Source organism: Trichomycterus rosablanca, chromosome 16, assembly GCF_030014385.1.
Source record: "Trichomycterus rosablanca isolate fTriRos1 chromosome 16, fTriRos1.hap1, whole genome shotgun sequence".
NCBI lineage: Eukaryota > Metazoa > Chordata > Actinopteri > Siluriformes > Trichomycteridae > Trichomycterus > Trichomycterus rosablanca.
In genome coordinates, this window is record NC_086003.1 from 4,700,887 (window position 1) to 4,716,315 (window position 15,429).

At 41.6% G+C, this 15,429-nt stretch overlaps 1 protein-coding gene across 1 annotated transcript in view; it reads left to right on the forward strand.

The window, feature by feature from the left end:
* cacna1bb (calcium channel, voltage-dependent, N type, alpha 1B subunit, b) overlaps nucleotides 1-15,429 on the forward strand; it is a 120,212-nt gene that overhangs the window by 2,023 nt on the left and 102,760 nt on the right. The window contains exons 2-3 of the mRNA XM_063011264.1: nucleotides 2,268-2,373; nucleotides 4,042-4,181. Coding sequence (XP_062867334.1) covers nucleotides 2,268-2,373; nucleotides 4,042-4,181 — 246 coding nt within the window. The remainder of the gene's footprint in view (nucleotides 1-2,267; nucleotides 2,374-4,041; nucleotides 4,182-15,429) is intronic.

Genomic DNA, 15,429 nt, shown 5'->3' on the forward strand with positions numbered 1-15,429 from the left:
CCGTCTGACTGTCCGTCTGATTTTATGTAGGAGGTGGAGGTGACCCTAAATATAAGAACATTCCAGTTCAAAGCATTAGAATAAGGAATTTGTTTCATTTCATACTCTGCTGGAATACTAACAGGGATATTTTCTATTGTGTTGATGCATCTTTTTGTTTGAGATGAAACAATTACAATGTACTTTTGTTTTATTGTTGGATCATTAGTAGCTTGGAGAAGCTGCGTTCTGAAAAGCCTCTTTCCATGGTACTGAACTGAGCAGCTTTCCTTTTCCTGTCCAGAGTTTTATGCATCATGTGACCAGTAAGCGAAAAGGTCAAACTATTGACCAAACTTGATACTTATAGGTGATGTGTATCACAACACATAATTTTTTGTTGTTTTTACTTACTGAATGTAACAAAGGCCGAATTTATCGTGGGTTTGTGATTTAGTGATTTAGACACTTCTATAATGTCAATTGAATTTGGACATGTTGGCTTTTTAATACATTCTATGTGAATATGGATGACTGTTGACTCTGACTCCCTCAGGCCTATTTAGTGTAAATAGGGCTAGTTTGACTTGACATAAAACAGTCATATTTTGTCAAAGTCAGAGAAAAAAAACCTGATGCTGAGAGAACAATGGTCAGAATGGTCAGACACAGGTCTGATATTAATTAGAAACTGTTGGAACATCACTGACACTATCCACAGTCAAGCTTGCTTTTTTATGCCCTTTCTTTACCTGTGTTATCAGGAACAAACTTCTGTCCAGTTCTAGCTGTCAATTTTAGAGCCAGTGCTTCTTTATTGCCTCTACGTCCATAGAGATATACAGCTCACTTGACTGCTTACAGTGCTCCCTGTGTTCCAGAAGCCTCTAATTTATGGCAGATCTGTTTTTTGGTGATTCTTTGATCACTTTAGATGTAATCTGGCAACGTAGATGCATTCATTTCAAGATTAGGAAAGGTTTAGGTTTGGGTTTGGGTTTCTCTCTGACCTTGGCAAAAGATTACTGTTCTGTGTACTACTTAAGAGGTGCAGTCATCTAGCCCTAGTTAATTGTACACAGAGAAGTCACCAGCTGTAGCCAATCATAATTACTAACAATGAATTAGGAGGTCAGTATTTTCGGACTGCAGCCCCGACTAGGACGAGGCAGTTTATGTAAATTAACGAATAAATAATGATAATAATATAATATGAACTTTTGATGTCTATAATTTGTTTCAACCTAATAATAGAGTTTTATTGAACTATTAAGTTTTATTGAACTTGGCATGAAGCAGAGTGCTACTCCGGAGATTTAGAGATGATTAGGGTACGGCGTGAGTGCCCCGTGTGGCTCTGGAATTGCTCCATGAATTACAATTTACAAAAAAATTAACTCTAGGAGGCCAAATGAAATCTGAAATTGCTCTCAGTCCTGGGACGTGTAGAAATGCTGTCCTTTTTTTTTAACATTAGTTTTAAATTTTTTTACATTCGTTTTTTTACATTGTTTTTTTTTACATTACTTGTTTTTACATTCTTTTTGTACATAATTTACATTAGTTTTTTTAATTCGTTTTTTTGTTACTTTTTTTTTTACATTATTTAAAAAAAAAATGTTTACATTAGTTTTTTACATTAGTTCTTTTACATTAGTTTTTTACATTAGTTTTTTTTAACATTACTTGTTTTTACATTTTTGTTTGTACATTATTTTTTAAAACAGTTTTTACATTTGTTTTATTACATTATTTACATCAGTTTTTTACATAATTTTTTTTTACATTTTTTTTTTTACATCTTTAAATTTTTTTTTATTGTTTTTTTTCTTATTGAATGAAAGAAACATCAAATTTATCGTGAGTTTGGGATTTAGTGATTTTGACAGTTCTATAATGTAAGTCGATTTGGACATGTGGGCTTTTGAATTCCTCCTATGTGAATACGAATGACTGTTAATAACATTTTTTTTACATGATCCATTGTTTGTTTTTCGTTTTCATCCATATTACTTATTTCCGTTTGATCCATTTGTTTTCCATTTTTATTGTGTTTAATACCAGTATTGAGCCACACTTTTTGTAGTCCATGTATTTCTGCATTTATAACACTTTACCCTGGTAATAATTAATAGAATGAAATATTTACTGAACTGAACAGCACGTGATCACTTTGGTTTGCCTTAGACTGCATGTGCAACAAAACAGTATTTTAATCAGTCGTTCCCCTGAGTATATTTACTTTGTCTGTAAAATGACTCTGTTGATGTTTTCCTTGACCTTCGCACTCCATTTGAATACATGATCCTGGCTACCATTATCGCCAACTGTATTGTCCTGGCGCTGGAGCAACATCTGCCAGTCCGTGACAAGACGCCCATGTCAGAACGCCTGGTAAGCATGATTGTCTTTATTTTATTCATGCATTCTGCCAAAATTGAGTAGACACCCAACCCTAAAGTCTTGGTTTGACAAAGATTGGTTTGAAGAAAGTCCAGTGACCTGCATAAAGCCCTGACCCCAACCCATTAACCACCTTTAAGATAAGCAAGGCCTTTCTATCTAACATTGGTACCTGACCTCACAAGTGCTTTTTTGACTGAATGGGCTCAAATTCCTACAGACACACTTTAAATCTTGTTGAAAGCCTTCCCAGAGAAGTGTTGTTAGGTGTCCGTATACTTTCGTCCATAAGGGAACTACAGTAACCTGCCCCTGCCTTCCACCTTCAAGCTCTCATTCTGGTTTACGGTTTGACACCCACCCCTGCGGTGCCTTCAGAAAGCACATCTGTGCCTCATTAGGCCCGACCCTGCTGGGTATTATTGACATACATGAGAATACATGCTCTCTGCGTGACCCTTGTCCTAACCCCTGCCGAGCAGGCTTTGGTTCCTCTCCCTTGGCATCATGCTCTTTTCAAACAGCAACGTGAACTTGTTTTCCTGGTCTCTGTGGTAAAAGCCAGACCCTCAGAGGTCTCCGGCGGAGCAATCCTAGCAGACTACAGACTGGCTGCGGAAGAGCCAGGGTTTGATTATACCGGCTGTAACGCTGGTCCCAAATGTAGTTCTGTGGGGCCGTACGAGATAAGGTCAACGACATGTTCTCAAACACAGCCACCTGCTCCTGTTTCCTAATTAATCAAACGACTCTGCCGCGCCATCGGCGACTCTACGGGCCGATAAGCAAACAATAGGAACGCTCAATAGGAAAAATCAATTCATGCAGGAGACTCGGCTCAGTTATAATTAATTATATTGTACTGATTTTGATCCTGTTTAAAAGTATGTGGACACCTGACTGGGATCTTGTTGGATTTCTAATTTTAAATCTATTAGCATTGATATGACAAACCCTCTACTGTCACTTTTGGCCAATAGAAAGATTAGAATCACAAAGAATTATACAAAAATTCATATCCTCTGTTAGATTTCATATTTACCATCTGTTTAACCTGGTCATGGTTGCAGAGGGCCTGGTTTCCCTGGAAATACACCCCACACGGTCTGTATAGACGCCCGACTGGCGAATTGCTGTCAGATTCCTGCTAAAATTTGAACCTGGATCTAAGCAGGTCCTCAGCAGTTCTGCGCCACCCATTCTCCCATTCTCTCCCAATTTAGTGTAGTCAATTTGTCTTCCGCCGCTGGGGGATCCCCGATTTTTTGCAGTCGAGTTGGGTAGATTGCTGCTCACGCCTCCTCCGACCCGCGCGCAGCCCTTAACGGAACCCTTTTCCACCCATGCACTCTGCACAGGGTTTTTCCAGTCCATGTAGTCCGGTCATCCCTCTCTGCAGGCACTGCCAATTATGCTCGCTACTTGGCGCCCTGTTGACCGGTGGCAATTCCGAGGTTCGAACCGAGGAGTTCATAATCTCGGTGCTGGTATGCTAGTGAAATATCCCACTGCGCCCGATGTTTTTAAATATATTTGCTTATTGAACATGTGTTTGACTTCTCTGCCTTCCTCCTTTTTATAAGTCGCTTCAATACGTTTTATGTTCCTCTGTCTGAACATAACAACTCATCCCTACTCTCACCTCCTTTTTCTTTGCAGGACGACACGGAGCCCTACTTTATTGGAATATTCTGTTTCGAGGCTGGCATTAAGATCATCGCCCTGGGCTTCGTCTTTCATAAGGACTCCTACCTCCGCAATGGCTGGAATGTAATGGACTTTGTTGTTGTCCTCAGTGGGTGAGTCTACAGCCTGCAGATAAAGATGCTCTGTGTGTGTGTGTAAGTGTGTGTGTGTGTGTGTGTGTGTGTTTGATATTTGTGTCGGCCTTCCTCCATAGTGATCATGAAAAAATGAATATGTTTACATCTGCATTCCAGCAAACCAGCTTTTCCCAACCTTTTTTGGACCATGGACCGGTTTCATATAAGATATAATTTCACAGACCGGCGGGGGCGGGAGGATTTAATAATATTGCTCACAAATGGTGTAAAATTAGCTTTTTTCATTGCAACGAGACCCTGCTCCCACCTAGGGGTGACAATAAGACAATTGGTGGGGCTTGAACCAGCAACCTTGTGATTACTAGTCCAGTACCTTAACCGCTAGGCTACAAACATGAAATGAACTTGTATGTGATCGCCCCCTTGTGGAGGCTTTACGTTACATCTAGTAAACCACAGTGGGACTAGATTGTACAGAGCAAAATGCCTAACCCGGTACATTAGTATGCAGTTGCCTCCCCTCCCCCCTTTACAGCTATATAAAAGCCCCCACTCTGTGATTTAGAAGTGTGTCAATGGGAATTTAGGACGGTAGAACAGGGTGTCTACATACATTTGGCCATACAGCCATATGTATCACCGAACCGCCCAGCCCTGCAGGCAGTGTGCGCGTGGTTGTTATGCTTGCTCATGAACATTTGAAGGGCGATGTCTTACTCGCCCCCTGACAGATCTCGCTCCTTTTAATCTCCCACCGTTACCTTGACTACACGAGCCTGGCCCCATGCTGTCCTAAGGCAACCCCCTGATTGGTGGAAATGATGGAATTTCCTCTTCTTTTCTTCATTTTTTCCTCCTCCACCATCCTTCCAGTCTGCTATCATCTAATTGTCTCAGCTCTTTTGTGATCCGGCCGGTGTTTTACGATGGAGCTTTTTTTGACTGACTTTGACCACCCATCTTGACCACCCAGATTGCTCACTATCTCTTTCTCTGAATACAGCTTTGATTATTTCAAAGGTGCCTTGAGTGTATTGCGCTGGTATAGTCACATCTTTGTGCTATGGCGCAGGTTTAGATTAAGTATAGACTGAATATTTATTTGTCTTATACATGCTATAAGGCCAAAAATATGTGGACACCCCTCTTATTACTAGGTTTCCAAAGCAAGGTCCATAACACACGGTGTGACAGGTTGACAATAAAGAAACACCGCTAGCTTTCACAGAGCCATGACTTTAACTCCACTGAATGGTGATTGCAAACCAGGGTTCTTGTCCAGCATCAGTTCTTGACCTTACAAATGCTCCTCTGAAGAAATGTGCACAAATTCAGACAGAATCACTCCAAAGATCTGTGAAAAGCCTTTCCAAAAGAGTCTTCCAAGAGAGGCCTTACAGCGTGTGTTGCACGATGGATCCAAAGGATTGGCTACAGAGGATCCTTGGTCTGGAGGATTTCATCAGATCCTGATCTGACACGTTTGCTTTTGACTGAATGAGCACAAATTCCCACTGACACAAACGTCCCCTCCAAATGCCTGTAAAGGCTATAACAGGTGCAAATGGAGTGTGTGTGTGTGTCGGGGGCAACTCCATACTAATGCTATTAATTATTAATTTATATTAACGATTTTGGAATTAAATGTCCAACGAGCTAACTGTCAAGTGTCAAAATACTTTTGGCCATGTACGATTCCTGAACAGGCTATCAGATGGTAATATTGCGCAATCGAGCTGCACTCCAGAAACTACTGATCTGTATAAAAGATCTGAATTTTCAAACCCATATGATGGTCAGGTATTTGGACATAACCAATTCCCATTGCACCAGAACCATGTTGGCAGAGAACCAACACAGGCTGGTACATGCCTCCTCTTGACATGTGTAAAGCCACCGGGCATTTCTTTTCATTGAATAGTCAAGCTTTGTGTTTCGGTTGCTCCAAGAATGCTACTACACCATCCGGCCTTTCCTCCCTTAGACACGTCCGATCGTGTTCATAAAGTGCCAGATCAAGCCGGAAACCTGTTGGTAGTTGAAGGAAGATGAAAAATCTGCACCTTGAAGACCTTATGGCTCTGATTTGAGCAGCTCTTTTCTTCAGAGAGCCACAATTTTTTGGCTGCTGTTGCCCTCAGCTTGCTTATCAGGGTTTTTAATCTTTTTTTTTTTACTTCTGAAGCTGCACAGTAAAACAAATGTATGTCGTAACAAGTGCTGTACAAATCTATTTGATGTGACTAATGGACAAAAGTATGTGAACCCTCAGTTTGAGCTAAATTGTATCAGCCCCGTCTATTGCAAACAGGTGTATGTCCTTGAAACAGGACCGATCGCGTCCATTGATCCGGCCAGAGACCCGTCGCTTGTCGAAGGAAGATGAACAATCTGAACCTCGCAGACCTTATGGCTCTGATGTAAACAGTCCTTTCCTACAGAAACCCACACCGCTCTGTAGGTTAGTGTATTTCAAGCGGCACCGGCTCTTTAACCTCAAAGTCTGTGTTGGTGTTGACAGCTGTGAATAAAAATTCATGTTTGCACACACACACACACAAATGCGCGAGCACAAATACAATTAAATCCATCTGCTCCCTCAATGCCGAGCCTGCCCTTTATTTCCCACAATGATGTGTTTTACTGGAAACACACTTACTGCGTCAGACTCCACTAAATTAATCAGAGCTGGAGATTAAAGGACGGTGAAGTGAAACATTACATATATAAAATACACTTTATTTATATTACCGAAGGTATTTGGACGCAGGACCATAAGCTTATTGGACGTCTTAGTTCAAAAACGAAAGGTATTAAAACAGACCGACCTTAACGTGATCATTTCAACTATAACAGCATACAAGACTTTGAAGTACAGGTATGTCTATGTATGGGAATTTGTGCCCATTCAGTTAAAAGATTACATTTGTATGGCTGGGCACTGATGTATGTCCAGAAAACCTTAATTGATGTTCCAGTTCATTCCAAAACTGTTCAGTGGGACTGAGGTCAGGGCTCTGTGCAGGCCACTGGAATTGGTTTAAACCAAGCTTTTCTTCATGTCTTTATGTTTCATGCTGGAACAGGAAAGGACCTTCCCTAAACTGTTGCTGCAAAGTATTATATTTATATAGTTGATTTGTTGTACCTGTTAGAAACTGTTGTGGCTGAAACACATAAATAAAAAATAGAAAGGGTGCCCCAATACTTTTGTTCATATAGTGTAACTGTATGAACAAAAGGCTGTTCACAAGAGTCCCTCTTGCACCACTTACTGCTGGCAAAGTGGTGGCGAGGCCCTAGACCAGCGACTTATTTCTTCGCTCATGGAGAGCCACACTATGCCATATGCGTTCCTCCAGTGCTCCTCAACTTGAATGCCCATAGTTTTTAAACAGAATGCTGGACAAGCTTATGGTCTGGTGTCCACATACTTTTAGCCATCTAGTGTATTTGTATCAGTAGAAAGTGGCAACCACCAATGTAAGAAGCCAACATTTAGCATTGTGATTAGAATAGATTGCCTTTATTTGTAATATATACCAAGTATATATACTTATAATAAATATAATATTTACAAGAGCCCAACAGTGGCTTCATGGCAGAGCTGGGATTAGAACTCTCAACCTTTCAATGGAAAGCCCAAAGTTCTACCCACTACCCACTATCTCACCATTGTTCCTAATTAATCATGGTCCTGCTGCCAGCTCCACGCCTCCCTCCTTCCCCTTTCCAACACCTCAGTTATTTTGTGCAGATTAATTCAGTACGTCTGTGCTCCTAGCATATGGACATGTTTGTGTACATGTTCAGACGTATACTTTCTATAATTTTATTGTTTTTATCCTTTAAGTCTCTGTTTTCCTCTGTTAGCCACAGCCTGTCTACCCGGCCTCAGTATAATCTAATATTTGTCTGCTTAATGAAAAGACCCGGGCAGCTGGGCTTCTCCTTGACCGTCAGACATGTGTCTGTACTCAGTGCCCTCAGGTTAAGATCTTTAGTGCACTGAACTCAGGAACAATCAAACACAAACCGTGTTCTTGTCCAAAACTGGTATATTCAAATTTGTTGTTTTTTTTGGAGTATTTTTTAATCGTTTCAGTTACGCAGACGTAGGCTAGCACAAAAATTTTATCAAATATACAGTTTATTGCAAAAGCCGCGGACCAGCTCTGTGTACGGAGAGACACACCCTGATCAACGCGCTCAATGTCCCACACCTATATGAACAACAGGCCAATCGTTGTTCATGTGGCTGCTCAGCCCAGCTGGCAGGCAGAGCTGAGACTCGATACGATGTATTCGAGATCCCAGCGCCGGTGTGCTAGTGTGTGTTTTTACTGTTGCGCCACCTGAGCGGCGATACCGTTTCTGTTAAATAGGTAAATCATAAATACTGACCCCTTCTGAGGTGATTGAAGCAGTTGCTTAAATGTTTGTTAGGGTTTTTTTTTTTGCACATTGTCCAAGATTTGTCCATGCTTGGAAGGATTAAGGTAGGCCAGCCATTTCTGGGAGTCCCATAGCTCTAAAATGGCTTTGAAGCCTTTTCAGATTGATACAGTATTTTATTGTCAATTTATCTCTTGCTGCTTGCATAGATCATTAATCCTAATTTATGCCAAAAACCTATTTAAGTTACCTGTGTCTAGTTTTATTGAAGCTGTATTTAATAAATGAAGCATTTAAAAAGGTATGTTTAAATAGGTCTTTGATCAGGTGGTCCTTTTCTTATCTTAGGTAAAGTACTTTTTCACATCACCATAGCAAAAGATTTTAAATAAATATAAGCCCTGCATTCTCAGTATCTGTTATTTTAACCCTAGAGGTAGTAACACAAGCTCTGGTCATCACACATTAAGGTCTTTCCATTTTTCTGCCCTTGATCAATGTGGCTCAATTCGGTAATCCCGGACTCAACAGTCAAGCTGAGTTCATCTGATCTTCATCCCTTCTGATACGGGTAAAGGTCCAAGGTCATGTCAGTCTTTCCTGACTCCACCGTAAGGATGAGGATGGGGTGCTTAGCTACTTCCAGTTGCTATGGTTACGCGCTCTTTCCATTGATGTGAAGCTCATGAAGCCACTCATGAGAAGAACATCAGGATGCTACGTTGAAAACTATCCCTGAGCCACTTCATCTGTTCAATGTACAGTCGCAAAATAACAGTTCTGAGGTGAAGCTAAAAGGTCAAAAGTATGTGGACGCAGTCTAATTAAGAGTGTTTAAGTTCAGTTGTTTCATTTGTACCCATTACTACCAGGTGTATAAAATCAATGATTTGCTTCTATCTTTGTGGCAACAGTTTGGGGAAGTTTCCCACCCTAACATGACTGTTCACCTGGGCACAAATTAAGCTCATATTAATTAACAACACGGTTGGACATTTGGACATGGAAGTTTGGTGTCGAGAAACTGTGAATGGCCTCTGACCTCTACCCCACGAACACCTTAAGGATGACCTCACAATTGCTTTTTTTGACTTAATATATACAGATTTTCAGCGTGACGGTTGTCATAACAGCAAAGAGAAGGCTAACTAATATGTTAATGCAATAAGATATCCGACAAGCTCATGGTCAGGTGTCCACATACTTTTGGTCATATAGTATACCAGGCACTGCAAATTTTGTTGCCCAATGTTTTGAGTCTTTAAATATCTCAAAGGAAATTTCTCCACACCAAAACACTGGGAACATTCATAGTAGAACAGAAAACAGCCTAAAGTCGGGCACTTAGCTTAATTATTAGGATGGGTGTCCACATACTTTTGGCAGTATAATGTCAGTTGCTGTATCTACAATAAAATGCATTACGACATAAAAATGTGAATATAAAAGCTAAAAATAATTCATAATTCTAAAAATAATTCATCATTTGACACGAGATAATATAGAAAATGCATATTTTTAATGATGAGCTAAAAGAAAAGGCTAAATGCTAAGCTAATCTCAATTGTTTTGTTTGTATGTTTGTTTGTTTTTACCAGAATTCTCAAAAAATATGGAAATGTGATTTTTTTGGTTGCTAAATGTTCAATTCAACCCCCTTAAGAAGATTTCAGCACGCCTGATATCGTGCGTACACGTCTCAGTTCTGGCCGTAGCGAACGACCCCGCTTTAATGCTGCTCACGCTGGCAGCAAATCCCAAACTTCAAATAAAGAGCGAGGGCTGATCCCCTTTCATGTGTTCGGCACACAGCGACGCTTCGGTGGGCTTCAAAGTGACTCGGCCTCGTCTCAGTTTGCCTCTGCTAAAGTGCTGCGAACTCGAGTGCCATTTAAACCCGAGCCGGGGTCTCTGTACCCCCAAACGAACGGACTCGCTCCGGTTTTGATGTTAAATGGGGTCTGGTGTGGGCGTATTTGTGGGGGTAATAGGAAGCACAATGTCACTTTGTTTTCCATCAGCATGTCACACTCCTAGCACATGAAGGGGGTAACAATGAAAAGCTATGTCTTGTTTAGTTCTTCCTGTCCCTTGTACAATATGGGCATATGAGCCAGATTTCAGCCTCCAGGTAGTCCTTCTTTTATTAACCGCTTTATCCTGGTCAGGGTTTCAGGCCCTCCCTTGCTCAGACATAGCCAGTTATGTCTGGGTAGATCAGATCTCAGCAGTGGTGAGATACACTTTAACTTTAGATCATCTAAGTCTAGCAGCACTAAAATATATGAGACAGTGGTAGCCCAGTGGTTAAAGCTTTGTGCCATCAGTTGAACGGATGTGTGTTCGTATCCCAGCTCTGCCCTCAGCAAGGTTGCCCTCTGGTGGTTTGGGGAAGTGCTGGGCTGTTACAGTGTTTAAGGGTTTCTGTTGTTTTAAATGTCTTTACAATGACGTCTACAAAACGTACACAGTCTGTCTAGCACTTGTGACTGCTGCTTTGTCTCGCTCTGTTTGTTTATTTCTTTTCGTCTCTGCTTGAGCTTAGATTTGCTGTTCACACCTAACGTGGCGGTAAACGTTAGCTCAGATTCCATCTGTTCTCAAATACTGAGACAGTCAAACTGTTGTAACACTTACAGAGTGATGATAGTGGCACCTTTACTAAAGAATGTGAGTTTTTGCAGCTTTTAACACTGAAATCGTTGCTGGGAGTAAGTTTAACTGTTGTGAAATTACATCTTTGCTTGTTGATGAATGGATTAAAATATTTATCTTGAGTCATGTAGTTTTTTTAGAGCAGGTTTTTTCAAACTTTTTTTCAGTAGACCTAGTAAGTACACATTTTATCCTCAAAGTTGAAAAATGGACGAGCGTGAGGATTTGAGCGAGTTTGACAAGGGCCAAATTGTGATGGCTAGACAACTGTGTCAGAGCATCTCCAAAACTGCAGCTCTTGTGGTGTGTTCCCGGTCTGCAGTGGTCAGTGTCTATCAACAGTGGTCCACGGGGCCGCTCAGGTGACGCAGCGGTAAAAACACACGCTGCAACCAGAGCTGGATCTCGAATACATCGTATCGAATCCAGCTCTGCCTTTGCCGGCTGAAGGCTGAGTGGCTACATGAACAACGATTGGCAGGTTGTTCAGATAAGGGACGGGACTAAAGCCGGATGGGGACTTTCTCTCAAACTAGTGCGATTACGACCTTTGCTGGCTGGTTGGTGGCGCCTGCACGGAGATGGGGAAGGAGTGCGGTAGGGGGTGTGGCTCTCCGTACACAGCGCCGTATCACACTGCGCTCGTCAAGTGTAGGTGATAAGATGTTCGATTGCTGTGCATGTGTCGGAGGGGGCGTGGAGCAGCCTCGTCCTCCCCAAGCAGGAGCAGGGACCAGCATTAGTGAGAGGATGATTGACGGGTAGAAATTGGATGCGCTAAAAGTGGGAGAAAAAGGTTTTAAAAAAAAAAAAAAAAAAAAAAAAAAGTAGTCCATGGAAGGAACAGGGGTAAACCGGCGACAGGGTCATGGGCGGCCAAGGCTCATTGATGCACGTGGGGAGCGAAGGCTGGGACGTGTGGTCCGATCCAACAGACGAGCTACTGTAGCTCAAATTGCTGAAGAAGTTAATGCTGATTCTAATAGAAAGGTGTCAGAATACACAGTGCATCTCAGTTTGTTGCATAGGGGGACCAACACAATATTAGGAAGGTGGTCATAATGTTATGCCTAATCGGTGTAGAAATGAACTCTGTGATGAAGCTGCACCAACACAAACCCTCAAATAATAAATAATATACATCTCTCAACTTGTATGCATCGTGCTCAGACATGTCACCTGTCCCAAAATTTGATTGTAATTGAATCGGAAAACATACAGACATGGCTTGAATTTAATAAGTCAGATATCTTGCCACTTCTAGCCAGCTAGGTCAGAATTGCCTGAGAATCAGATGCCTGTCTGTACGGCGCCTTGAGAGGATTTGAGAAATGAGCTTCCTACAGTGTTGATAAAAGTGATACTGACACTTGATCTGACAGGTACCTGTAAGCCACACGGGGTCTTTTTTAATTCGTCCTTCCGTTTGCACTAGACTACAATTGTATGCAAAACTTTGGGCACTCCTGGCCAAATAACATTGTTTCTCTGCCATTTTTTCTAGCATTAAAAAATGATAATAAATCCCATTTGAATGATGCCCTTCCTGACACAACCCTCCCTATTTATCCGGGCTTGGGACCGGCACTACAATGCACTCGTTTATGCATCCTAGTGGCTAGGTACCTATAGGACAATCCAGTGTCTCCAATTAGCCTGGCTGCATGTTTTTGGACTGTGGGAGGAAACCCACGCAGACACAGGGAGAACATGCAAACTCCGTACAGAAAGGACCCAGACCGCCCCGCCTGGGGATCGAACCCAGGACCTTTTTGCTGTGAGGCGACAGTGCTACCCACTTAGCCACCGTGCCGCCCGCTCTTTTAATAATAAGGTTTCATTAGGTAATTTATGTGAACATGTGTTTTGGCCACAACTATTGCTAAGAGGTGTATAATATTAAATGTCCCAACATTGTGGCAGTAGATTGGGCAGGACCCCTACTTCTAAGTGAAGTTCATAAAAATGCTTTGACACATTATTTAGGGTTCACAGGGCTGAAAAGCACATCATGATACTCTAATACTCTAACCCACAATTACTGGGATCTGAGTTTAAATCACAGCTGTGCTATCGACCAGCTGGGCACCCACTCACAGGCTTGACTGGCTATGCCTGTACTGGAAGGAACAGGTCGAAAATTCCTTGCCGCAGTACAATTAATGGCCTCCACTGTTCAGTCAAGGCTGTCTGGTCTGTTCTAGAAATGAATGATCTGGAGAGCTTAGCAAGTCAAGCTCATAGTTAGGTGTCTAAATACTTTTGGTCATATGGTGTATATCATTTGTTATTTTTATTTATACTGTATTTTTGTTTTTAGTGTAGACTACTAATCCTCTAGTGTGACAGTTTATTTAGGCTTTTTTAGGCTCTAAATGTACCAAGTCTTGCAAGGTGGGTCTCAGGAGGGACCATCTTATCAGGAGGTGAGAATAGAAGTGACTCAGTGTGGTTGAGGACACACCGGGACTTCCTTTATTCTCGTCCTTTGCTGATACTGGATCTGATGTTAGTGTATCACTGTTACAAAAAAGGTTCTTGTTTAAATCTAACATCTCACGAACGTTAATTTTTCTAACGTTCTGCACAGGAGTGAATGCTTAAAACAGCTGGATCTGCACTAACAGCCGCTTCATTTGTGGTCGGCAGCGTTGACATCAAAATCAGGGGTGAATTTCATTCCACAGACTTTAACCAGGGTGTGTTTGGGTTAATGCAGTATGAATTCAGAGTGACTCATATGATGAACTGCTCACATTATCATGCTGTTTTTTTAGGAATAGGGCACAAACACCAGGAGGCCTTTTAGTTGCCATGGCAATTGATTTGGTGCCGTGTCTCTTTGCTGTTGTGTAGAACGATTGGAAAGGGGGAAGTGAAGCACCGAGTAAAATCTCATTTTACTCTGTTGTTTTTGCTCTGAAAGCAGCGAGTGATAGTCCGGGACTGACATGGCATGGGGTACGTGCGTGTAGAACAGGGGTGTCCAGACTACATTTGCAGCCCGTAAGCATTTTTGAAACAGCTATTGGATGCTATCGAGCAGGTTTTAAAAAAGCTGTTTGAACTCTGGGTCTCACTATCACATAAAACAAATTTAACATGCTCCCCATCTTCTTTCCCCCGACTTAAAACATTAACGTTACACCTACATTAACGTTCCCAAGTTTTTGGATAAACACGGTGGCTCTGAAGAAATGAAAACTAGACGATGAATGCAGAAGGTTTCAGCAAGAGACAAACAAGAGAGGGGCGGACACACATGCAGAGATGTTTTAGAACAAGACAAGACACTAAAACATGACCTAAGCTAACAATGCTAATCTAACTGAACACATGAAACATGAACCTAAACCCTAACAAGAACTGGACTAATACAAACAGAAACAAGACTAACCAAGGTATGAACAGTAACAAACAGACAGTAGAAAACAGACATGAGCTTATAGGAGCTAATGGGGCTAACGGGAGCTAACAGGAACTAACATGAGCTAACAGGAGCAAACAGGAGCTAACAGGAGCTAACAGGAGCAAACAGGAGCTAACAGGAACTAACAGGAGCTAACAGGAGCAAACAGGAACTAACAGGAGCTAACAGGAACTAACAGGAGCTAACAGGAACTAACAGGTGCTAACAGGCGCTAACAGGCGCAAAGTCCAACCAAAATAGTCCCCAATAAATGTTCCCAAGCTGCCCTCTTAAGCTGTGGGTGATTAGTCGGAGACCAATCCAAAAAGCGGCCTTGGCTGGAGAGAGGGCGTGACACATAGGCACTCTCCAGAAGCACAGAGACTGATTCGTGACAGAGGAAAATTTATATTTTTTCACCAAGTTCAAAGGGAAGTGGGTATGTCTAATTAAAAGAATTATAATGATTTTCCTATTAGAATTATAAACTGCCGAGTTAGTTTACACAACACTTTCAAAGATAGATTATTAGCCACTCAAATAAAGTAGGTCTGTTATATTTTTATTTGTCTCATTACGAGGGTTCTTCAAAACGTTTCCGCACTTTTTTTTTTTTTAACTGTATTTATTATTAGTTTCAAAAACAAACTACATCACTTTTCTACATTGTCACCTTCCTCTGTGATGCATTTTTCCAGCGTCGTACCAACCTTTTAATGCCATCAGCATCAGCGTTTTTGGTTGAGCTCGTAGCCATAGAAGCACTGCTGCTTTCACATCATCATCACATGAAAATCTTCCTCC